Source organism: Aspergillus chevalieri, chromosome 1 (assembly GCF_016861735.1).
Source record: "Aspergillus chevalieri M1 DNA, chromosome 1, nearly complete sequence".
Taxonomy (NCBI): domain Eukaryota; kingdom Fungi; phylum Ascomycota; class Eurotiomycetes; order Eurotiales; family Aspergillaceae; genus Aspergillus; species Aspergillus chevalieri.
This window is the reverse complement of record NC_057362.1, coordinates 1,724,893-1,749,777: the sequence shown is the minus strand read 5'-3', so window position 1 is coordinate 1,749,777 and position 24,885 is coordinate 1,724,893. Positions and strand designations below refer to the sequence as shown.

At 49.7% G+C, this 24,885-nt stretch overlaps 7 protein-coding genes across 7 annotated transcripts; 2 read left to right on the top strand and 5 right to left on the bottom strand.

Annotated features, from left to right (window-relative positions):
* Positions 1-6,276: 6,276 nt before the first annotated feature.
* ACHE_10629S (thioredoxin-like protein 1) lies at positions 6,277-7,456 on the bottom strand (the record flags this gene model as incomplete). Its single annotated transcript, XM_043281397.1, has 3 exons — positions 6,277-7,054; positions 7,118-7,265; positions 7,378-7,456. The coding sequence occupies 3 exons, from the start codon at positions 7,454-7,456 to the stop codon at positions 6,277-6,279; spliced, it is 1,005 nt and encodes a 334-aa protein (XP_043131749.1).
* Positions 7,457-7,928: 472 nt separating this feature from the next.
* prp28 (mRNA splicing protein PRP28) lies at positions 7,929-10,417 on the bottom strand (the record flags this gene model as incomplete). The annotated part of the gene is made up of 3 exons (XM_043281386.1): positions 7,929-8,067; positions 8,133-10,057; positions 10,136-10,417. The coding sequence occupies 3 exons, from the start codon at positions 10,415-10,417 to the stop codon at positions 7,929-7,931; spliced, it is 2,346 nt and encodes a 781-aa protein (XP_043131748.1).
* A 1,835-nt stretch (positions 10,418-12,252) lies between these two features.
* On the top strand, positions 12,253-13,066 carry ACHE_10627A (uncharacterized protein; the record flags this gene model as incomplete). The annotated part of the gene is made up of 3 exons (XM_043281375.1): positions 12,253-12,490; positions 12,554-12,820; positions 12,873-13,066. The coding sequence occupies 3 exons, from the start codon at positions 12,253-12,255 to the stop codon at positions 13,064-13,066; spliced, it is 699 nt and encodes a 232-aa protein (XP_043131747.1).
* A 2,629-nt stretch (positions 13,067-15,695) lies between these two features.
* On the bottom strand, positions 15,696-18,105 carry ACHE_10626S (putative mRNA splicing protein (Prp39); the record flags this gene model as incomplete). Its single annotated transcript, XM_043281364.1, has 4 exons — positions 15,696-17,112; positions 17,584-17,687; positions 17,753-17,968; positions 18,037-18,105. The coding sequence occupies 4 exons, from the start codon at positions 18,103-18,105 to the stop codon at positions 15,696-15,698; spliced, it is 1,806 nt and encodes a 601-aa protein (XP_043131746.1).
* A 313-nt stretch (positions 18,106-18,418) lies between these two features.
* ACHE_10625A (mitochondrial 54S ribosomal protein mL59) lies at positions 18,419-19,153 on the top strand (the record flags this gene model as incomplete). Its single annotated transcript, XM_043281353.1, has 2 exons — positions 18,419-19,033; positions 19,112-19,153. The coding sequence occupies 2 exons, from the start codon at positions 18,419-18,421 to the stop codon at positions 19,151-19,153; spliced, it is 657 nt and encodes a 218-aa protein (XP_043131745.1).
* Positions 19,154-19,456: 303 nt separating this feature from the next.
* On the bottom strand, positions 19,457-22,101 carry hxB (putative molybdenum cofactor sulfurase protein (HxB); the record flags this gene model as incomplete). The annotated part of the gene is made up of 2 exons (XM_043281342.1): positions 19,457-21,915; positions 21,996-22,101. 2 exons carry the CDS (start codon positions 22,099-22,101, stop codon positions 19,457-19,459), a joined length of 2,565 nt encoding a protein of 854 aa, XP_043131744.1.
* A 1,255-nt stretch (positions 22,102-23,356) lies between these two features.
* Positions 23,357-24,032, bottom strand: ACHE_10623S (uncharacterized protein; the record flags this gene model as incomplete). Its single annotated transcript, XM_043281331.1, has 2 exons — positions 23,357-23,899; positions 23,958-24,032. 2 exons carry the CDS (start codon positions 24,030-24,032, stop codon positions 23,357-23,359), a joined length of 618 nt encoding a protein of 205 aa, XP_043131743.1.
* Between the last annotated feature and the right edge of the window lie 853 nt (positions 24,033-24,885).

The following is a 24,885-nucleotide window of genomic DNA, read 5'->3' as shown; positions in this document are numbered from 1 at the left end:
CGGTCTATAGTTAGTACCTTGTGTCTGACCCGACCCAGGTACAAAGGACCAGACCCTGCTCGGTACCAGTATCATAAGCCGAAACCCCCCCGGGGGGTTATTCCACCCGTCATACTACTTGCACTTACTAACTGCAACTATACTATCTATAATAGAAGCCCATTATAGTAACGGGAACGGATTCCAACGCGATACTCCGTGTGGATAATCATTTGCGACGGAACTCGATCCCCGACCAGAGCCCCGCTCCATAGGCCTCCCACATTAGGAATCAATATACATAGTCCGCAGGAATTAATATATGCATGGAAGGGTAAGCGACCTTCGAGAATCCCAGAGGAATTTCACTAGTGGCAACGCCGGCGTAGCAGCTCGCCAGAGATATGGAGTAAATATAACTATGTTCCGTAGGATTTAATAAAATTAAACGTTTCGAAGTATTCTAGACGACTTCGATGGAGTAAATAGGAAGAATCAACGGTTGCGTTATTTAGACGACCATATTATTACATACACTATAATATTATGGGAAGCCACTTACAGTCAATGCGCCACCCACCGCGTCGCCACCGGCGCGGTTGCACAGACTTGGGCCGACATGCCCCGAATATGCCAGCGCCAGCAGGGCCCGAATACTAATCTGCCAGGCACAAAGGAGAGGCGGAAAGCGGGCGGGAGTCAGAGCAGCCGACCGAATTCTCGAATGGGGCCCAGATGATATCAAAGCGTGTTCTGGACCGTTATCAGCCCATACTCTGGACCTAATAGAGGCGCTGAGATTGCATAGTACGTCGTACCGACTCTCAAAGCAGACCGTGCGGATGGCTTCGCGAGAGACTTCCCCGACGAATCAGATGCGCGAAGTTTCTCAACCCTCCATACTACTTTATAGACTGAGTGTCTATCTGTACAGAGTAAAAGAATTCTGGAAAGAGTAGGAGTCTTATTTCTTACTCGGAATAGAGTTGATTCTATTGAAATTTCACAAAAGGAACATACATATACTTGGGAGTAGAGGTATTTAAATTTACTCTAACGTCGCTAGAACCCGATGGATCCGTATCCTGGCCATCATTCGCGGTTCGAATACGGCAACTAGACTAGTTTTCCGGAAGCTTTCGATAAAGTCTGAACACCGGAGCACGTTTTCCCATACTCTGGAGTAAATAGTAGTTTTGATACTTGTTGAAACGTATGATCCTCAACGTCAGTAGTGGAGATGGACAACCTCCGAGTCAGTTTCCACTGAGATACTATGCCTCTGTACGGAGGGTAATACTCCATATGGTGGTTTGCAATTGGCCGACGGACGACGGTGACGCTGCATTAGGAAGGTCCTATTCAGCAACGGGTCTGTCTCCATACCAAAATCAAGGAAATATCGTGGGCCCTGGAGCCCTCCGTACGGGCGCTGATGTGCAAAATATTCCGATGATGGGCCTTGTATGGGGAAGTTTATTTGATAACGATGCTCATGAGACTCAGGAGGATTGCTGGTTGATGACCATGATGGTGGCGATGACTGGCAGATGGATGATTGCGCGATAGACTTTGCCCCGGATTCCAATTCTTGGGCTAGTTTACTCAGTATGGGATATTGAGTTTGCTATTATCTCTACAAGTAGTTTCCGGCTGAAGAGTCTGTACCTTTACTTCATACCTGCACTGCACATAGTACCCTGATACAGGTGTACTCAACTGATAGCATAAATCTGAAACGGCTACGCGTCGTCGGGGGCACTAGTCGCCGAAGATCAGAAACTAGCGTGTATAATGTGCACAAGCCGCTGACTCAGATAACGTGACACTTGTGCACTGGCGGGCGGACTCTCCCGCCAGTGTCGGCCGTCATACCACCAGGTTGCCCGTGCCTGACAGTTGAAACATACAGGATACGGTATTATTATTATTATTATTATTATTATAGTCATTCAATTCATATTATATACGGAGTACTCTTTTCTCTCTCTGGCATCCGGTGCATTCAGTGTTTACACCATACAACACTCATACAAAGTACTCCATTCTCGCACTCGACTCCAGTATGTACTATGTACTCCATACTCCAAACTAGCGTAACCTTGCCGGCGGAAATGAAATCGACTTGCCGACGTCCCACATTCAATGCTAACTATGTACGGAGTACGCAGTGCCTCTTACCATTTCCAGAGCTTAACTTAGTTGCACGCTAGGTACTTACCGAGTCACTAGTCCTCCGGAAGATGCTGTAGATTCCGCCGTCGACATAGTACGTGCTCTGGACTCGTTATGAGTGCAGAACTGCAGATACCAAGACCGAGTCCCTGGGACTAGGAATATTCGTCGAAGCTTCTGCTACAATCTTGGAAAACACTGATGCGCAACTCAACCAGAACCTAGGGATGAATTAACGGTGCACCATAGTACAAATCGCTCTAATACTTATATCGCTGTACAGAGTATCAATTATCAATATGAAGGTACTTGAGCTGCCATCCATAGCATGATATCCAACACGTGCGCAACCCGTTATCTATACAGTAACGGACAGTAACCATGGTACCCATCCTGCATCCCCCAAGGTCCTCTTGGCCCAACAGCCCAGCTCCCCCATTGGCTGCGATAACGGGGCCTATACCCGATCAAGTATGAAGGTCTGCTCCCGTCTGCAATTTGGGGAATCTTTCCGTACGGTAACGGATGGTATCATTTAAGGGTATTACATACCCGAACATACGCGGGACGTTTGATAAATGATGTTAAAGGTCCTCACAATGACGCTACGAAGCTCCATTTCTTTAATTATGAGATGATTCCAGTGGAGGATTAGCGGGAATTTTCACACCCACTTATGACGGGATGCAGTTTCTCTAGGTACCTTGATAGAGCACGTGCTGTCATACTGTACTATGCAGCTCTTATCTCTGTTTACTGTGTTTGTTTGTGTCTAGTATGAAAAAGCAACACCGGCACTATTGCACCATGGCACTGCTCTCTCTTTCCCTCATATCTGTCAGTGCCATCGTGCTGGAAACTTTGACCGGTAAAGCTTGAGCTTGCATACAGAAGACATCAAAATTCACGTCCAATTTTTGGTACTAGTTTCGTCCCCGGGTCGTCAACTCTGGCTCAAAGCCATTGTGCTCTATCAGCTGGAGACAAACCTATCTGTCCAAAAGGCTGTATGAAGTTTGGTGACGAGTACCACGGAAACTCAGTGATTGGATCCAGTGCGGAGATCCGATTTCCCTTTCTCAGCCAGGCCAAAGAGCCCATAAATCTGGTACACAACACGATTCATGGACATGGAGCCCAATTAATCTTTTCAGCGCCAGAGTTCACGCCTCCCAAGCCGGCGACGTGATTGGAGAAAGAAGCAAAAACACAGAGGCTGGCAATGTTTACTATTGGGTGAGCGATGGGGAATAGTGGAATGATTCATTCTCTGAACACCGTTCATCGCAATAAGAGCTTATCCAGCTTATTTTCTGTTTCTGTTATGTTTACTATGGAGTACTGTGTTGCATTCTGAGCCAACCGGATCTTGCACATCGGTGGGTGGCCGAAGTCGCGTCAACTATCCGTGGTTGAGGTCTGTTTTCTCCAGCTAAAGAATCTCGCAGCCATCCGATGTTTATCCTTGCGCTAGTTTGCCGGTGTATCGCTATGGAAATATGAGATGGAGATGGTATGAGTATGGATACTGTGCGGGTTACAGAGTACGAGTACAACCGTATGAGTATGGCATGATGGTTTGTTATGCACTCTGTCCACTGCACAAGTTATTTACAACTATGGATCGCATTCGGATCACGCTACGACCAATTCCAAAATCGAAATCTGCAATGGAGCCATTTTACAATTGTGATAATGCACGAGACTGCATTGCCTTTTTTTTTTTTTTTCTCGCTCTAAAATCCCAGCACGGAACATCATGCATACCGTACCCAGAGTGCCTGAACTATGTATCGCGACTATCGTGATCGACGAAAAACCGCGGGCCCATTTCCCGGGTCCTTCCAAACTGCAGTTCGCCCAGAAAGGTACGCGCTACGGCGCTACGGCGACTACGGCGAATAGGATACGGCGATATGGGGCACCACAACCAAAACTAAAGTTCTTTCACCTCGTGACGAAGTCAGCAGAGATAATCCTCCGTGCGGCTATCCATTGGGTCCGGAATTCTTCTGTGGTAATAGTTCACTGGGGCCAACGCGATAAGAGGAGAATCAGATTTACACCAGACCGTCGGATCCTGGATCCTCTGCTGGTCAAAGTCAGGGCCGCCTACAGATCCTCTCTTTTTGGTTATTGAATTGGGAAAATATGGAGGATCACCACGAGGGAAAGATCTTTTCTTTCTCGGGCTTCCCCTCACTTGCTTCTTTCTGATAGACCGATACAAGCCGGTGAAAGACTAACAGGAATTACAGAATGTCCGTATGTACGTATCGCCACCGTAATAATTTCAGTTCAGTTTTGACTTTTGGCTCTACCGGCTGCACCCAGCCCAAACTATTCTTGCAGAAAACGGAAGCTCGCTCGTGCCTTTCTCCCGGCGACACCCACTCGTGGCAATCAGGATCTTGAATATTTTATATATAAAAAAACTCACAACCACTGGCCACCACACCGCACCGGGGAAGGCGAAAATGAAATGAAGCTAGCTGAAAACTGACTCGCACAATGGCACTATGCGCAAGCTTGAAACACTTCCGGATACTTGTACGTACGTACCGTGCCAGACCAACATCATATCAGACCCAGACCAGGCCAAGGCCCAGGGAGATCGTATCCGTGAACCCCAGTGCTCATCCATGCTCTTGCCGTGCCGTGCCGTACGGCGGCGGCGGCGCACCATTTCTGGAGCGATTCCAATAGATTCGCTCTGATCAATTGCTGGACCGAGTGATAGTCATGGGCCATGATCAGTGGCGAGGCCTTGGTTCGATCTCGTTCGTTCTGGCTGGCTGGTCTTTGTCCTGATCCTGATCCTGATCCTAATACTGGCCCTCTACTGTACGTACCGCACTTACGAACGGCTTAGCTACGTACTAACAAACAAGCCGGGTACGAAAACGAACGAACGAGATCATCACCAGCCCCAACACAGACCCAACGCCGGAAACGCTCCCCGAACTCGACAAAAAAGCATGGCCGGTCATTAGGCTTCGCTAGCTAGGACCATCGCCATTACCGTAGCCACGGACATGGGCCACTGTCACTGCCACTGCCGGCATACAGACTAGCTCTCTACGAGGTACTAACTTTGACTTGTGCGTGGCCTCGTGTAGGAGCCGTATACAGGTAGGTACGTAGGGCCCCTGTGCTCCGTAGTACCCCCGTACTACACCCCTGGAAAACACTGACAGAAGAGGTACTCACTCCGTGGATAGTACGGAGACACCCCGGCGGAGGACATGACCATTAACACCTGAAACAGTAGACCTCGAGCTCGGCATTAACTCTGGGGTCTCACTGCCTCCGTACAAGTACGCGAATACGCTGTCTATCCAGCGATGGCAAATTGCGCTTCGTAGACACAACGTAAAGAATGTAAACACAATTTGAAATAATCGAAATGAAGAGAAAGAAAGAAAAAAGGCCTCAGTGGATGTTGTGATGAGATCATACTCCCTGATCAAGGGGAGAATTCAGTCTCTTCCTATCATATATCATCCAACTCATCATAAGCCATAATTCATTGAAGAGAGAGAAAATCCCTCGCAGAGAATAGTAAAACGAAAAAAATTCTGATATGCTGACATAATGCCAATGTTTGCACCGTTTGCCAATCGCTTCTTTTCTCGCAACAACCACTTTTCCGAACCCCGACACACAACTTGTATAAATTCTCCCGGCAACAGGAAACCCTTTTGGTTTCTTTTCTTTCCTTTCTTTTCCTCGTGCGGCGGCGCAACTATTACATTCACCCGTGTTGCCTAGACATCTTTTTCCTCCTTTGTGGATTACCGATGATGTTAATTAGGTGTCAGTTGCGCCACAGAGCATTGGAATTGCACGCCGGTTCTTACTTTACTGGTCTTTCTTATTTTCTCAAGGATGAGGCCATTTGGTTTGGGATCGGACACTACTTTTTTTTTTAATACGAGTTTGCTCTTGTTTTGATGTGGATGAGAGCAGCTTTTGTAGATTTGCTCAGGACGAAATAGTAGACAGTTGGATAAGACAGAATGATCATGGATTTTATATTTTATGATGCAAGTCATGATCGTAACTCTATGTGTCGTACTCTGTAGTTAGTGCGTGCTTGGTGCCCCCGGGCAGTGAAAACAGTTACTCGCCAACCTCGTCACCAATCTTCTCCAACTTGCCCATCTCCCTCTTCTCGCCCGCCTCACCCATGATCCGAATCCGGTCCACGCGCAGCTTCTCGCTGTTCCCATCCCCATCCGCAAAGAACAACACCAACGAGTTCACGCTCTGGAACTTGACAAACCGCAGCTCAACCTTAGCCGTCCCCGTCTGCTTATCCCAATCCTCCGGGTTAATCGTCACTGTCTGCACAGGCGGGATATCCTCCGCCTCGTCGAAGCCCAGCACCTGCGAGCGGTTTGCATACACATGGATCGTCTTAGGCTGCATGGGACGCTCATCCTCCTCCCCATCCGCAGGCGGCAACGAAGTAACATGTAGCGAGTGAATCTTAAGCCTCGACTGGAACGCAACGTACAGCATCAACTGCTCATCCGTGTCACTCTCCACCCAGTCCGCAGCAGTGCTGCCTTCCTTGGCCTTTCCGCCAGAGAGAGCAGACGGCTTCGAAGTATCGAACAATGTGCGCGGCTGGGCGAATGCAGAGTCGCGGTTCAGTAGCTCCAGCCCCTTCGGTTCGACCTGGTCTGTGATGTCGCTGTAGCCCTTGGGGACGGAGGCGCCCAGCCAGCCGATTCCACCGCTTACTGAGGAGCCACCAGAGGCGCCTTCGCCGGTGGATTCTGCTTTGCCGGCTTCGGAGGCGAGTTTCTGGACGACTTCGTTGAGTTTGCGGGGGTCTGCGCCGCGGACGGTCGATGCGGGACGGCCTCGTTCGAAGACGATGAAAGTGGGCATCCTACAGATTCTCACTAATCAGCTATCTGCCTCCTTCTCTTGGCTGGTTTGTTCTGTAACGTACGCAGTCACGCCATATGCCTTGGCAATATCTTGCTGCTGGTCAACGTTGATCTTGGTAAAGGTGATCCGGTTCGGGCGCGTCAGCTGTCGAGCCAGCTGTTCGTAGGCGGGGGCGATAGCTTTGCATGGTCCGCACCAGTCCGCGTAGACTAGACAATAATATTCATTAGTATGGGACAAAACAACCAGGTAACAGTAGCTCGTATCCGGGTTGAGGGACAACGGGGAGAAGAGGGGCTGGAAACCGCGGGCAGGACTCACAGTCTGCGACGACAATGGCGGATGAGGTCAGGAGGGAGCTGAATTGCTCCTTGGAGGTGATGTTTACTAGTGTTGACATTGTTCGGTTCGAGGATAGGTTGTAGAAGGGAGGATTAGGATGAAGAGAGAAGGTTTGTTGGCGGTGGATGTCAAAGACCGGGCAAAATATATATGTATGTCATCAGCCCCTCCGCGATGACAGTGACAGCATTACTGAAAGTCACCAAAATTTAGAGCAAACATAGGCTGAAAATATTATTGATTTGCATAATACGGAGCCAGCTGGCGTTTTTGTTGCTTATTTTCTACATCAAACCAATGTCTAGAATTTAGATACAGCTAGACTCGAACGCGGACGCCTATCATCCCGGCGGCGTATACAGATATTATATGCAGTTCATTAATCCACCAGCTAATTGTCTAAACGCCAATTTGAATGCACGGTTTTTCAAGGAAGCAATGTCGTGAAGTATAGTATAGAATTATCAGCGAGTTAATATCTCGCCAGAGAAGGCGTAACAGAGAAAGCGATAAGATGGCAAGAGACGAATCTACCAACCCGACTTCCCACCAGCATCTTCATTCTTCCTGCCCATCCGGTTCGGCTTCGATTGAGCAGCTTCGTGCTTGCGCAGCTCTTCAGGGACGCGGGAAATGGGTGACTTCATGAGCATTTGCTTGAGGTCGTACCTGTTGATCAAAATGTTAGTCCTGTTATGCGCATAGTTATAAGGGGAAAGGGAAGGGTGACATACATAACATCTGTATCCTCATTACCCAAGAAGGTAATAGCAACACCACTCTTTCCAGCACGACCTGTACGACCGATACGATGCGTGTAGCTTTCAATGGTATTGGCCATGTTGAAGTTAACGACCAGACTGACATCCGGGACATCGATACCACGACCCGCAAGATCGGTGGCGACGAGTACATCCGTGCTACCGTTCCGTACAGAGGACAAGGCAGCTTCACGCTGTTCTTGCGTCTTGCTTCCGTGCAAGGTAACAGAGGAGAAGCCCATTTGCTTGATTTCTCGCGCGATAGCATCACAGTTGCGTTTGATGTTGACGAAGACGATGATCGGGGGCCGGAAGTCGCCAGAGGAGAGAATGTCGGCGAGACGCTTCTTGCGCTTGTCTTCGCCAGGAATCATCTCAACGCGTTGCTCGACTGTGTCAACGGCTTCGCCGACGCTTCCGATAGTGATGATTGCTGGGCGGCGGAGGTATTTCCGGGCGATGCGTTCCACGGCGGATGGCATGGTGGCTGTATACATCATGGTTTGGCGGTAGCGGTCTTTGCCTGCGATATGTCGGCTCATCACGTTGGGATTCTCTGCTTCTTCGGAGTCGGGCTTCTCGTTGGACACGGGGAGGGCGTCGAGGATTTTGTTCACAGGTTCCTCGAAGCCCATGTCGATCATACGGTCAGCTTCATCCATAATGACATAGCAACATTGACTCAACACGAGCATCCGTCGCTCGATGCAGTCAACCAATCTACCCGGCGTTGCGATGATAATCTCAGCACCATCCCGCAGGCTGTAGGCTTGCTCCTCGAGGGAGTGACCACCAACGATACTGACGACGTTGAATCCAAGCGGTTGCGTAAACTTCTTAGCTTCGATCTCGATCTGCTGCGCCAATTCACGCGTGGGTGCCAGGACAATCGCATAAGGACCATCGTTCTTCCTCCACTCGAACTCATCGATCCGCGGTAGCTCAGCGATGTACACGAGCAAGGGCAGCAAGAACGCCGCGGTCTTACCCGAACCAGTCACGGCAACACCAATAAGATCCCGGTTTTGCAAGGCAATCGGAATGGCAGCACGCTGGATAGCACTGGGCTCCTTGTAGCCAACCCGACTAACAAGTTCCATTATCCGATTGGGGAGACCAGACTCATCCCAAGACCGCATGGGGTTCGGCACACTTCCACCCTTGGTACTGATGTTGAAGTCTTCCTTGAAGATACGCCAGTCTCTCTCGCGCATGTGCTCCAGTTTCTTTTCGCTCCAGTGCTTGTCGAGCTGGTTGCGTGTGCTCTCCTCCCTCCTTCGTCGCTCCATTTCCAAGATCTCCTTCGCCCGAATTCCTCCCGCCTCGCGATCCCGGTCCTCGAGAGCACGGGCATACTTCCTCGCCACCGTGTCTGCGACATCGTCCCCGAAGCCAGCAAGACGGCCACGACCAAAGAAGTTGGCCTCGTGTCGGTGTTGGTAGAGCGGGTTGTAGTCGCCGCTGGTGTCTTCCTCCGCGTTCCACTCGAAGTTGAACTTCCGATCCGTCGTGCGCTTTCGCTTCTTCTTAGCCGAAAAGTTCGACGTCTGATCGGCTCCCATATACCTTTCCTTGATCAAAGCAGCCTGCGCGGCCGCCTCTTCATCCTCCGCCGTCCGCTTATCAGCAGGTCCGCCCTTCGAGTCCTTCGATCCGAATGCCATCGACTTGGGCGCGGGTGGCGGTGACATATCATAGCCTTTGTTCGGGACGGAGCTGCGCATAGCTCGAGGACCAGTCGGGATGGACCCTCCGTCTTGACTTGGCTCGTCGAATAGTGTCCTATTGCGGTCTGCGCCATTCGTCGCTTGTTCTTTCATTCGTCGATTTGCCTCGACTTCCTTTGCGCGTTTCTCCAGAGCGATTTTCTCACGTTCTGCTTTCGACAGGAATTTCGGCTGTAGCAAGGAAACAAATCCGTCAGTATTTTCTGGCTTGATCGAACACCAATAAGGGAACCAAACCCAAATACTTACCTTAGCAGCAGCTGCATCAGCCTCCCTCTTTTTCCTCACCAGTTCCTCCACACTCAACGGTGCGGGCGCAGGTCGCTTAGTCCCCCATCCCTGCTTCTTCTTTTTTGTCGCCGGCGGCGGTGCGGGTGGTTCTTCCTCCGGCGGCGGAGGAGGCGCGGGCACGTCTGGGGGCGGCGGAGGAGCGAAGTCGAGAGGAGGAGGGGGAGGCGGCTGTTCTAAATTAGAGGGGCTTCGAATAGGAAGAGATGTGTCTGAAGGATCGTCGGGAATGATGGGATCCATGATCTATTTTATTGTCTGCGAACGCGGCAGGAAAATGAGAAATGACCAGACAGACCGCGGAAAGATGTCGGAGACGTGGTCACGTGCGCTCGATCAACCTAGGGCAACAAAAAGAATGAATGAATTGTAAAAAGATCGCTTGATGTCTGGTTTGAAATAGATGATAAAGTAATGAGAAGCAACAGCAGAACAACGTCACAATGACTTTTTAACAGGATCCTCCATGCTCAAAACAACAAAACATCACAACTAATACCTTCATAGTCCATCCAAACCGAAATAAAACAAGTGCAGGCTGCGGTGGCAAGTAAAAGGAGTATGCAAATGAAGCGAGGAGAAACAAGGTTTTAGGTAACAAACCTGACCTGTGTCATCGCGATGAGAATCTCGAACCATACAGCACGAGGAATCAAAAAGCACATATCTTGCGTTCATCGACCATGCGACTGTGGGACCTAGTCTTTGCGTCCGTCCTTTATATCTAGCCTGAACGCGGTTAGTAGCGGTGCCACGCGAGAGACGCTCAACTTACCATCTGCCAGTATATGCCCGCAGTCCCCATTCCCCGAGCTGAACAACCTTTTCGAAGACAAAGAAAGCAAATGCAATCCCTGCCTTATCCCAGGTTATGAAAGGCGAGTTGCGGTTGGATGCATTGCCGTCAGGAGGAGTGGGCGCACCGGGGCCGACAGTGGTGGCATAGCGAAATGTTGATGTAAGATGAACGGTAAAAGGTACGATGTTATGTTGAGTTTAGACCTCAGCTAGGTAAATTGAAGAAGACGGGGACAGTAAAGTGGACAAAGCACCTTCCCCGGAACCTCTACGGCGGAGGAAGGCGCGAGTCCAGGATATAGCAACCGCGATATTCTATACAGCAACGACACTGTACCGTGAAATGACCAAAGACCACAGTTTCCTTCCTTTCTGGGTCCTGTTCTTTGGCAGTAGTAGATACAAACCAAATGGCTTGTTGCAGCAATCACAACTACGCCCACAACATCCTCCCCCGGCAGCGCATTGGTTCTGACCCGTCACCCACATATATGGCCGATGTGCCTATCGCTGTATGTCCTCAGTATTTCTTGCTCTCTTACAGGAGGAGAGCTGGCTCGCCTCACGTCAGCAAGTAGACTCAAGTTATGTAGGCGCTTTATGTAGTCTCCATGCAACGTGACGGGCTCTTATTCAAGAGTGTTATACCCTGCTCCCGACGTGCCGAGTCTCTTCGCGTTGCTGTTTGACCAATCGATTTTGACATTGAAGGATAGCAAATCCACGCTGTTCTTCCAGTAGATAGGGCTTAACTCAGTTTTTTTGAGCTGGAAAGTAATAAGGAAGCGCTGCAACGTGACCTTCTCTGCCGTAAACCACTGTCTGCTACATTTGTTCGCGGGCAATATTGTATGCCTTGTTAATGTCGCGCTCGCATTTCGGCTTCTTTTCCGTCTTATTTTCGGAAAACAGTCCCATGTTGCATGTGAGTTGATGAGTGCTTTGCTAGAGTATCTGACTTGACCTCCTTTCAGAATGTAGTGATAGCTATGACGCTATTAGTAGCATAGCCCTATGAAGCTCGAATGACATGCAATTAGGGCAACGTTCTCCACTCCAGAAATTCGCGATGCAACTCCCGAAGCGTGCTAATCCAAGGAACACAACTGCGTGTCACTGATTGTAGTTGACGCTGCGGAGATAGATAGCGTTAAGTCCGATTGCCCCTCAACAGCTGGCATCAATTCAAACTAATAAGGCGTTAATCTGATCTGGCATGGATAGAAAAACCGCAAACCACGAATACAACAAAATCCGCAAAGCATCACATCCTAGACACAATGGTAAAAACGCTCCCTTTTGGCGACATTCATGTCGCATCGCCCGGCTTCGGTGCGATGGGCTTTAGCTACGGCTTGGGCAAGAACATGTCCTTAGAGGAAGCTGAGCCAGTTCTGTTGAAGGCGATCGAACTGGGATGCACATTCTGGGACACGGCAGTTATTTACCAAAACGGAGTCAATGAGAAGCTTCTGGGTGATTTTATTCGGAAGCACAACGTTCGTGACAAGGTTTTTGGTGGGTTGCTGGCATTTCGCTTCTATTAGAAAAGGACATATTGTATTAATCTTTCGTGGCTAGTCGCGTCGAAATGTGGTTTCAACGTCTTTGAGGGTGACTGGAATAATCATACCGTCAACGATTCCGCCTCGCATATCAAGGAGTACATCGAGGGCACTATTGAACGCCTCGGATTTGCGCCTGATTTGTACTACCTGCACCGGATGGATCCCAATACGCCTCTCGAAGACTCGATTCCGGCTCTTGATGAGATTTGCAAGGCAGGAAAGACCAAGTATATTGGTCTTTCCAAGTGCTCTGCTGCGACGCTGCGCAAGGCGAATTCGAGTGAGTCTCCATTCTCTTAGAGATCAGGCATTTCCTTACTGACTCTGTATAGTCGCCAAGGTTGATGCTGTCCAAGCGGAATACTCGGCATTTGAGACCTTGCACGTAACTGACGGCTTGATTAATACATGTAAAGGGCTGGGCGTGGCCTTTGTCGCTTATAGCCCACTGGGACATGGCTGGCTCGTCGACAACTGCGACTTCAGTAACTCTCCCGAGGACTTTGCGCCGGATGATTTTCGCTGAAGATGTATGTCTCCTTTATCATAATCTCCGGCCAGCAGGAATTACTGATATATTGCCGACAGCTCCCAAGTTTCAAGACGAGAACTTCTACAAAAACAAGGCTATTGTCGAAGAGATTAAGAAAATAGCTACTCGAAAGGGCTGCACGACCAGTCAGATTGCGCTTGCCTGGGTTGCTTCTCAAGGGATGATTTCCATTCCTGGTACGACCAAGCTACACCGTCTCGAGGAGAACTGGGGGTCTCGGGATGTTGAATTGACGGAAGAGGAGAAGCAGGAAATGTGCAGGATCATCAATGAGGCTAAGCCACATGGAAACAGGTATGCTCCTGCACAGCAGGCTCTGGTGGGACATTAGAAATCTGGATGAGCTACAGAAAAAACGAGCTATCAATGAAACCGGTCAGATATCTGCTATTGCTGGAAAACTGCAACAAGCATACGACTACTCTATTCAAAATTATGCCAACAACATTGTACTTCCAATCTTTCCTAGACTTCTAAAAAACATCTACCGACCTCCGTATCATCCAGGATCGTCACCCGCTTATCATAAAGCGACGCTTGACGTTTGCAACGGCATTGCATGAACGATTAACCTGTGGTGTAGTCGAGAACAAAAAAGCCGCGCAGTGTATCAACCTAAGGGTAGCCACGATATATCGTTTGTCTTCGTTAAGGAAAAATCACCAGGTGCCGTGGAAATAGGTATTCAGGCGAGACAAAAGGAACAACTTGAAGGTGGCGTATATTGGTTGTGAAAGCCAAATTGGTTAGCACTGGAAAACACCGCAAAGAAGCTGAGGGATCACTATTTCCTCGCCCATCTAAAAGGCTATAGAATGCGTTCAGATCGGTATCTTGATTATTGAATCCAGATTCATAAATGTGCCCTAAATCCCAAATCAGATTCAACAGATATCGGGTATTCTTAAAAATACCAGTGAGTATTCACCCCGCCAGCTCAAGCTCTGACCGACCCCCTGACTCGCCAGGCTTTGAAGAAAGCTCACTCCCCGGTGATCACATGTTGATTTGCCTGGTTCCAGGGGATGACTCTTTGTCCAGAGTGCAATGTCACAGACATCAATCACCCTGGTTGAGGATCAATGGCATAGAAGTAGTGGTTGTCATTTTGAAGTGGGAACCATTCTTCAAGCAGTATGAGGGATGGCTGGCAATGCTCAGTATCACCCATTTTCTTGCAATTTGCAGAGGAGTTTTGTGCATGGAGTGTTTGTGGAGAGGTGGATGCTGGGTTAGACTATGGGAAGAAGGAGAGAGTTAGAAGAGCTGGCACTTCCATATAGTCACTTTTACGACATTGGTCTTTTGAGATTTCCAGCGATGCTCCCTGTAGAATCTTCCCTTGCTTATTGTTTCCGGTCTTTGACTTGACCAAAGAGGCTTCGCGGTTTTCTCGGCCAATGATGGAATGCGCTGGCACTGGTCGGTGCTCGTCTCAACCACACAGTAGCGTAAACGACACCGTTCAACTTGAGAGTCTGAATCGTAGTATCCATTGTCAACCGGATTGTTTATACAATGACCAGACTGAAACTCATATTAGACGAAGGCAATCTCTCTCCCCATCCACCACTTACTGTCCGCCTCTGCAGATCGACGTCTCCTAATAAAACGCAATGCGAGCATGTTATTGCGTAAGGAAACCATTCATCACTCCAGTCAAGTCAGAATCGATGAATCCCCTATCCCTTTGAGGATTTCACTTTCATCGGTGTTCTGTTCAGCTCGGGTCCAGAAACGCTTGAGTCTGGCAGTTTATTGGTAGTCCGAATAGTTCTATCAAGTTCAATTTTCACAGTGAAAGAACCCAAAGCCTCCGCACCCTTTTTCAGTTGAAGGTAGTCAGGGTTGCTTTGGCTCGGTGGAGCTCGTTTCAATTTAAGCTCTGTGCCGGAGAGGACAAGAGATGGATTTCTTTGGCCATTTTACGTTCGTTCTCTTTGTCGAGAGATTAAGATCAACCATTAAAGATGGACATATCCATTCCGGATGATCCGTTTCTAATATATGCAAAGTCAATAGCTGGCAAAAGCCAACAAGATGACCAACGCAAGCACGGCAGCATATGTTTGCCTGGATTTTCAGGCTGTTTGAACAGTTCCCCCCAACGCAGCTGTGCAGATGAATATTGTCCATGTTGATAGATTATTATGTAGACTGTTGTTGGACAGCTTTGAGAGACAGTGCAGTAGCGGTTCAAAATTGTATAGCACGGTGTTCGGCGAGAAACCGTAAGGTTGACTTAGGCAGTGAATACTTACAGCCAAGTCGATAACAAAACATCGCAATCCTTTATATGGCATTCACTACCTAACCACTAAAGTACAAAAAGGAAAAACAGTGTCCAAACCCATATATGTCCACCGAATCAATCGACTAGCATAGTATCATTCGAGGAATCCGTATAACTCTTTTCTCCTCATGCTCTTGCTCTCAACACGCCACACCGTACGATAACAGAAAGAAAGTTGCAAAGGAATAAAAGAACTCGTAAAAGCAACCTAATATGGTTTTACATGTGGACAAACCACTCAACGGGAACGTAGATGAAACAAAAAAGGGGGAATTAACAACCTTGTATGTAGTCCTAAGATCGAGGCCATTAGATGCCCATGCCGCCGTTGACCGGAGCCTGTTGGTAATAAGCATATGCATTTGCTGCAGCGGCAGCGGCAGGATCAGGCACAGGCACAACGGGCGTGGCCGGTGTAACGGGTGCGACAGGGGTTGGTGCCGCAGGGGTTACTTGGCCAGCATTCTGAGGGGCAGGTTGTGCCGCGCCACCGGTCCTTGTCGTAGCCACAGAGGCAGGGCCATGGACTTCACGGTCCAGGGTCATATACTCCTTGGCCGCATCATTAGTGCCTCGCTCGAGAAGGTAAGTCATGTAGATCTGGACGAGTTCCTTCACCACCTCGGTCGAAAGAGCACTCTTGGACCGGATATCCTCAACGACCTGCTTGATACGTTCATATTGGACCGACTCGGTAGCAGCACTTGTCGGCTGATCCAGTTCAAATGTGAGATAGCTGGACCAGAACGCCCGGCTGTCCAGGTAGTACTGTTGGTTTCCTTGGAAGACTTGCCTAGCCTCTTCGGGCGAGCCCTTGATCTTCCAAAGGAGGCGGGCCCATTCGGCAACAAGAGCGGCCTTGGTGGCCATGTCGCATTGCGGCGAGTCAAGCTCGGTCTTGTATACTTCAATTGCTGCGTCGAGACCTCCGTGGCGACGGCTGGTGTTGGCCAACGAGACGATCGTCTCGATGTGGTTCGGGAGATGGATGAGGATGGCTTCGTGGATGTCTTTTGCCACATCCACACGGCCTGCCATCTCCTCGAAATATGCGTACTGAAGACGGGTAGCGGGGTTCGCGATGGGGACATACAAGCAACTTGCGCGCTGATAAATGCTTCGCACTTCTTCCTCCTTGTTGGGCTGGGCGGCCATCCAGCGAGCGTACCGTTGCCAGAATTCGTCATAGTGGGCACATGTCACCAGACACCGTTCGTACAAGAACTGGGTGCGAGGGTACGATCCTTCGCTCTCTTCGAAGTCGAGATACTTCTTCCAGTTCGACAACTGTCCCTCATCCAGCTCAGTCACATGGAAGTATGGCCGCTTGATCTCCGATTCGTAGGTCCACCGTTTCGTCGTCTCTGTCTGTGTCTTGGAGAAGATTTCAAGGTGATGACCGTCAACACGCAACCGGATGTCTCTTTCAATTTCAGCTTCGACCTTGGCACCTGGGGGGATATGCGCAGAAGCCGCTTCGATCTCGGCACGGTACTGGGACAATATCTCGGGGGATGCAAGCTCTGCCACTGGTCGGGTTTGAGCCATCTGGCGATACCGTTCAAAGTACCGAGCATACTGGTGCATGGGAATATGGATGACACGGCCAAGGATCTCGAAGATCTTATCAAAGGATTCCACGCGCTCCTCGTACTCGATATACTTATCCCAGAACGGATGGGCAAGGAAGTCTAGACCAACACATTTCGCCCCTCGCTCAAAAAGCCTGAATCATATCGCATTAGTAAACTTAGAGCCGACCATAAAACAGGGGGAGGGACCATGGGGCAGTGAAGGGGGGAATTGGAGGGGGACTGGACAAGGACAGCAAACATGAGCGTCAAATCTCCAGTGCACGGGTCCAAGCAATGAACAAACTAAATCTGTGGGAGGCAGGTTTTCTTTGCATCGTGCGCAGGTATATTGGTGCTGTGGTGGTAGTCTTCTTCTTTTCTTTAGGCATCAAGGTAAAAGAAAACAGCCTGAAAAGCCATGGGTGAGAAAGTAAGATCCAGTTGAATCCGGGTAAGGTAACCATCTCACCCATCATCATAAAGGGAACTGTTGCCAATGGCGCTTTGCATCGTGCGAATCCGACACAACAAGAGCGTGGGCGCTGCGTTGAATCACGGTTACAAGGGAGGGCAAGGGGAAGGAAAAGGAGAAAGAAACCAGCTCCAGTTTATACACAACTTACTCTCGAATGATGTCAGGGTCATGGGAGGTTTCGGCTTTGAAGGAACAGTAGTTGGTCCAGAGGTCGACTGACGGCGAGATACTAGCGACGCCTCGTTCGTAGACCTAGTCGTAGGAAGCAAACCAGTCAGCCGGCGGAGCTTTTTTCGATTGTCGCAAGCAAAACCTACCATATCTGCTGCCTCGGTTCCCGTGATAGAGAATTCCAGATCCGCATATTTCTTCCAATATCCAAAGAGCAACGGGAACTTGGCGAGGAATCGATCGTACACGCTTCGTACGGTTGTGATGGCTTGAGGGTTGGAATTGCGGTTGATGCCACCTTCGAGCGCCTCTCCGGCGCGAACCAGCTTTTCCCAGGTCTCGAAGTTATCGGGGTCATCGGCCTATCGCGGATCGTGTTAGAAGGCGCGCTGTGTTTTGGAATTACAAGGACAAGGTTAGTGACCCTTACCAAGTCAACCTCGAGCTTTTTCAACTCCGCGTTCTCCTCCTCGGAGCCTCCGTAAGTGTAATCCGCCATGACAGGCAATGGTCGCACTCAATATGGACAAGTTAAATAGATATAGGCGGTTCAATGCCAGCAATCAACCGGATAGACAAACAAAGCACAAGTAGTGAGTATGAGGAGGTAGAGTTGAAGGTCAGAAAGGAAGGTCGCAGCCGAGCCGGAAGAGAAGAAACACGTGCCCAGCCACACCATCAAGCCTCATTTTCCCAACACGGCTTAGCGCCGGACCCGGAATCTTCCTCTATCAAAAAACCATACGGACCTCCGACTCTCTAACCACAACCACCAGTGTCTTTAACAGCAATCCACTACAACCACACTCATCATGGCTACCACCGGCCTGGTGAGCAACCTCCCCCAACGCCTCCGCAACTTCTTCGCCCGCTACCCACCCCAAATCTACTCTGCAGCGGTAGCACCACGCCCCCCCACAACACAAGCACCGACAGCCTCGGACCAAACGACCGCAATCGCAAACACTCCCTCCCAACTCGAACACCTCCAATCCCAATCCCCCGAGACAACATCCCCCTACACCCCCAATCGCGACGCCAAGGGCCACAAACGCCCGGACCCAAAGCTCTTCTCCCCCTCCCGCGCCCTCCTGCACAATAACGACCCCTCGCACCCGAACCCGTTCCTGCCGCAGAAGAACGTCCGGACGGGAAAATGGATCGGGCCGCGGATTGGCCTGCGAAGGCAGGCGGAGCTCGTCAAGATGGCGATCAAGTATGATGTGGAGGGGCTGTTGCCGGTGGGAAGGAAGTCGACGGAGTTTAAGGAGACGAGGAGGGCGGAAAGAGGTGGATTGGCGGTTAAGGGGACGGGTGTTGGGCAGAAGGTCAAGGGTCATAAGTGGGAGAGGACTATGGAGGCGAGGTTGGAGGATCGCAGGAAGGCGATGATGGAGATGCCGGAGATGATTCGGTTGTGGAAGCAGGTATGTTTTACCATTCTTTATTTATTTTTTTTTCTTTAGTGAAGAGAGCTGTGAGGCTAATGTGTGACTGTTGTAAAGAGAGGACACGGTCGTGGCTGGAAGCAGTGGCCCAGACGATAAAGGCATTGGCCTTATTGAATATGGTTTTCTATGGGGATATCAATTCGGATGGAGGTTTTCTCTAGGTTTCCACTCGTTTAAACAAACGGGTTGGAGAACTTTGTATGAATCATTGTATGGCCTGGGATAAGGAGTTATTCGTTTACTTTTTTTCATCTCACATATTGTACAACTAGATATGACAAAAATGTGCGCACGTTCATGCTATGTACCTGCTGTTCATTGAAACCCCTATATCCAAGTCATATGAACAACTGCAGAATTGCAGTCCATAACCCTGCAAATAATGAGAAAGAAAGAAAATCACTCATGCCCATCATAAACCGGAACAACTCTATCGCCAACCATAACCGTCTTCCCCTCCCCATCTCCACCACCCTCACTCATCTCACCCATCTCCCCAACCGAAAGACAAACATGCCTCCCAAAATAAGTCTTTCCACCAACTTTCCTCGTCTTCGCCAGCGTCGACAACGGCTCATCCCCCTTCACCCCCGTCATCTGATCAATACATACCATCTGGCACCGCTGACAAGAACCCATAACATCCAAACGGAGCTGACCAGGCCCTATTTTCAAAGAAGACCAGTTATCCTCGATATACGGCTGTTCCGCGTTCCGGGGTTGGGAAACGTTTTCGGCGACGACGATGTTGCTCCGGAAGACGTCCGCTGCGACGGCTTTTCTGGGTTTGTTGGTTGGTGTTATGGGGTTGCCGTGAGCGTCTTTTTTGGCATTGGCTTTGATGGTTTCATTGAGACGGTTTACTGACGAGCGGGAGATGAGGAGGATGGGGCTTTCGTTGGAGAGGAGGATTGGGTTGTTGTTGTGTTCTGGTGCTGATACGGCATCCGGGGGAAAAGAGCCCGGCATGATGAATTTCTTGAACGCTTGTTTCAAGCTGGTTGAGGAGAGTCGGCTTGATTTTGAGTACCGGTGGTTCGACGATTGGGGCGGGAAACGGGCGAGCGTGCATGGGACGCCAAGGAAGTCGGAGAAGAAAGAGGCTACTTCTGGTGTGGAATAGGCCTGCACGACTACCTGATCTCCGCAGACGTTGGAGGATTTCTTCGAGCTTTGGCATAATGATGTGCACACTAGACTTGTGTCGTCGCGGAAGAGGGAAACTTCCAGGCTCTTCCGGCCTGGCGAAACCATGCCCCCGCAGGTTATCCGGAGGACGCCATGATCAAGGTCGATTAAGGGCTGGATGAGGGCCATGCGCGGGTATTTCTTCTGGTTGAGTGTTGCGCCTGTGCCTTGGTGCACGAGACACCACTCTCGATCCCACGCAAGACCTTCACGTCTGATCTCCCAGCGCTTGCCATCCGGGACTTTGAAAGCTCCGCAGCTCTTGATCGGATATACTGAGAGGCTCTCGACGTAGAAGCCGGTTTGCTGGGGCAGACTGACACCAGGAACAGGGAACGGTACGCTGAAGTCGATAGCCTTCTCGACATAGAACTCCTCAATGAATCCAACGATGGTGTCGATATCTTTCATGTTCGTCATCGCGCCGAGACTAACCCTCAGCATCCCCGTCGGTCGTCCATCCATCACGTCGTGATCATCACCGCAGCGAAGACCAGACGAATACTGCCGCCGCAAATCCGTCCCGGCCCAGCCGAGACTATGTGCCGTGCCTCCAGGGTTGCAAAGCGATCCAGATCGGATCTGAATATCTTTCACGGTAGCCAGTCGTTCCACTTCAGTCTTGCCAACCCATCCACCCTGGCTATTGCGCAGGTTGAATGAAACAATTGGGCCTTGCGTGAACGGATCGTCGTAGTTGGATGCGGGTGACTTGTAGAACTGACAAACCCTTACACCGTTCGGATGCGCCAACGAGAACAAGCGGTCATACAGTCGCTTTGCCAGAAAGCGAGTATGAGAGGAGACATTGGCCATGGTGCCATAGAGCCGGCTATGGATGTCAAACGCGGAGTCCAATGCGATGATTGAATGGAACGGGAGAGTCCCATCTTCCAAACAGTCATGAATCGAAGACTCCTTCTCCGCATGCCACTGAATCCCTGCTGTCAGGACCATATCCACCGTGCCGCCTCCAAAATACCTGCGCTGTCCAAAGACATAACCGGCACTCTTCCGGACGATCAATGCCCCGAGGTCAGGGAATCCAAAAATCTTGTAGAAGCTAAGCGCCGTGAAGTCCGGCGCACTGGTCGAATCACTCAAATCAAGCGGAGCGGTCGAGACAAACGATGCCGCATCAAGAAGCGTATAGACATTTGCATCGCCTCCACTAGCCCTCCGTATCTCCTCACACCATCGGAAAGGCAGCCGCCGACCATTCCCATTCGACTGTGCCGGATACGCAAACAGTTTGGGCGTCTTCGCTTGGACAGTACTCAGTTCCGAGATCCACGTGTCGACCTCCGAATCCGTAATGAAACATCTATTCCCCATGCCCGCCAACTCGCGCACCCCGACCAGACTCGTATGCGCATCGAGATGATATCCATACCAGAAACCCTGAGGCGTCGAATCCCTCAGCGACTCAGCAACAAGCTTGATGGCAGCCGTAGCATTCGCCACAAACACCAGATCAAACTCCTCCGGATCCGCATTAAAAAACCGCAGCGCACGCAGACGAATATCATCCACACGATGAGTAGAAAGCTGAGACGAGGGCGACATCGAATGAGGATTCCCGAAGAGATTCGCGGTGAGGTCGCGAGAGAAGGACTCGATCAACGACTTGGGATACAACGTCGTACCCGCATGGTCCAGATAGGTCGTATCTGCAGTGTCCGGGTGAGCATGTGCTTCTTGGCCTGGTTTGGGGTACAAATAGGTAAGGATAAGAGGTGTATATGCATACCCTTGAGCAAAGGATACTCCCGGTCCCGGATGACGTCGATATCCTCCGAATAGCCATGGCTGTATTCTGGGACGTAATCCCCTTTACCTCGACCTTGGTCCTTCATTATATATATTCGAGATAACTCCGTGCTCTGTATACTATGGAGTTCTGCCTGGAACTGACGTGTCAGTTCTCCGTCAATATATGCCCGAGACCGAGGGAGCAAAGGGATGCATATATGCATATACCTACATGTAATCTTGGCAAGAAGTTAGCAACATCACAGTCAAAAAACAGGGCATAAAAAAGCGACTCAATAGGTAGCAGACAGAAACTGATAAGACAAAAGTGGGAGAAAGAAGCAGAGATCGGAGCTCACCGATAGTATCAACCAAGCTCAATAATAAGTAATAGTCTTAGTTTTTTGGACATCAGGTCAGAAGAGACTTGAGGACATGACATGGCCTTTAAATAATTGTCCATAATACTCCGTCTGACTGTGATGGTCTGGTTTAGTTGGTAAGAGGCGAACTGAGATATTGGAATCGAGAGTGGTGGACCGAGGAATCTCCGCATGCCCAACCAATATTTCCACTTTTGGATGCGGGGAGATCATCAGCCTCAACATCGATCAATAGTCCAGAAGTATATAAAAGATCAATTAACCTGAGGACGGCCCTCAACAAAAGAAATAACTATGAAAACTTGATTAACTTCAGGATTGATATTCCTGCAGCAAGATCTATAGAACCAGAGGTGTTTCTTCCGGGAGATCCGTGCAGAATTGCTTTTTCTGCAGCAATCACTAGTCAACGATAGCATGCTTATATTCTCTCGTTTCAGGATTGTTATTGGATTACTTAGACGCCGTGGCTTTTTTAGGGCTATTCCTGTCTGAACTGGTGGTGTGTTGGACGAGGCTGAGAGCCATGTACGCTGACAATCCCCATAGCCTTTGTCTATGGCTATGTTTCTTCACACCTACAATATTAAATCCATCACACTCAGCGGCGCATAGCGGCATGCACCTGGGATCTTCCATAGGATCGAATTGGTGATGGCGAATGTAACCGTGATGCACCTGCATACGCAGCTGACCATCAGAGTTCAAGGCTCAGAATAAGCAAGAACAGCCCATATGCAAGATACAAAAAAAAAATCCATTGTAACCTTGTAAAATATAATCTCTCAACTCAGCCGTAACGACATGAACGGTTCATTGCTTCATTAGGACATTCATGCAGTGAACCCTGGTTCCCTCCCGTCTTTGTCCTCGTGTTCTCATGATCCCATGTCACACATATCATCAAAAACATTACCAATTAGCTTCATATCATAGCATTTGCCGTCTGACCGGACTAGGCCAAGAACCTCCCAGCCTAGACGACGTAATGTGGCCGCCGGCTCGAGCTCCTCGCCCGACTGCCATGTCCCCGCCGACTACTATGACTCCTGCGCCTCGACGACGACGAACTAACCTCCTTCCTCGCCACGGGCCTAGGCTGACCTCTCCAGATCCATAGCGCCCAGATCGCCGACCAGAAGAAGAAAATCACCTCCATGATCCCCATCGCAAAGCTCGCCTTCAGCATCGCACAGGTCTTGTTCATATCCTTCGCCAGCGGGTTCCCTGTCTGTGCGCCATAGAGCCCGAACGGACCCAGCGAGGCGTATTCGCCGTCGCCGTGCCAGTTGCCGCAGTTGGCGTTTGCGATGAAGCGCAGTTCGTAGACGCCCGCGATGAAGGCGCCGAAGAAGAGGAGGTCCACAAAGGAGACGAAGATCGCGGAGCGCTTTGTGGTGGCGTGGCGGATCATCGTGTCGAAGCACCAGAAGACGGCGATGACGCTGACGATGAAGAGAACGAGGATGTAGACTGGGGTGATTTGGTTGGCTTTGAGGAATCCGTCGATGAAGTAGGCCTGCATCGAGTTAGTATATTATTCGGGATTTGGTAGGGATTGTGCTGGGGGGGCGTACCAGCATTCCAATGATCGGGATCAAGAAGACGATCTCGACCAGCCGGTCGAAGATGAAGAACAAGCTTCCGATCATTTTGCTTTCGTGTGGTTCGTTGTCGGGTACCGTTTACCAGAAAAAGGGATATGGATGTCGATTGTGCCCGGAATGCAGTGAGAATATTCTATCGAAACTTCACCTCATCACGCGGTATGCAACATGCAAGATGCAGGATTCGACAAGAATATTGATGTCAAGATGTCTGTAGCTGTAGCTGTAGCTGTCGTACGGTGTACTCGGTATAGCGATGGTTGTTTATCTTATTCACTATACAACCAAAAACAATACAACCACGATTATACTCCGTACACAGCACAGGAATAGAGAGAAGTAGAAGAAAAGAAAAAAATGGAGTGATAGGCAGGTACTCCGGAGAGAAAAATCATTCACCAAATTAACACTCCACCCTCGTGCTGTTCTTTTTCGCTCAATTGAGGAGGCTGGGCGAGTGTCAGCTTGGCCGGTGGCTGGGCAACAAAACAACTGCTCCGGACAAAGGGCAGCGAGACCTTGCCAATTATCGCGAGGCAATTGATGCATGACATTTTGTCGTTTAATTAATGTTGCGTGGTCGATTGAACGATCAATTATGGAGTAGATTCGAGATGTGGTTGTAAGAACGGTGAAGACTTGCCCCAGACTACTCCGCATAAATGTTATTCGGCATACGCCCAGATTTTGGAAAAAAAAAAAAAAGTGTGAATTCCTATTATACAAGAAACAAAATCGCACCCAGGCAGATAGCAGAAAGTTATTGCTCCAACCATAAAAAAATTTCCGAAAATGAAGAAAAGACACTTTAACTACCCAACATGAACATCGAACCATAATATGGGCATGCCCGTAAGCCCAAATAAGAAAACAATCCCAGCGCCAATGTTTTACGCCG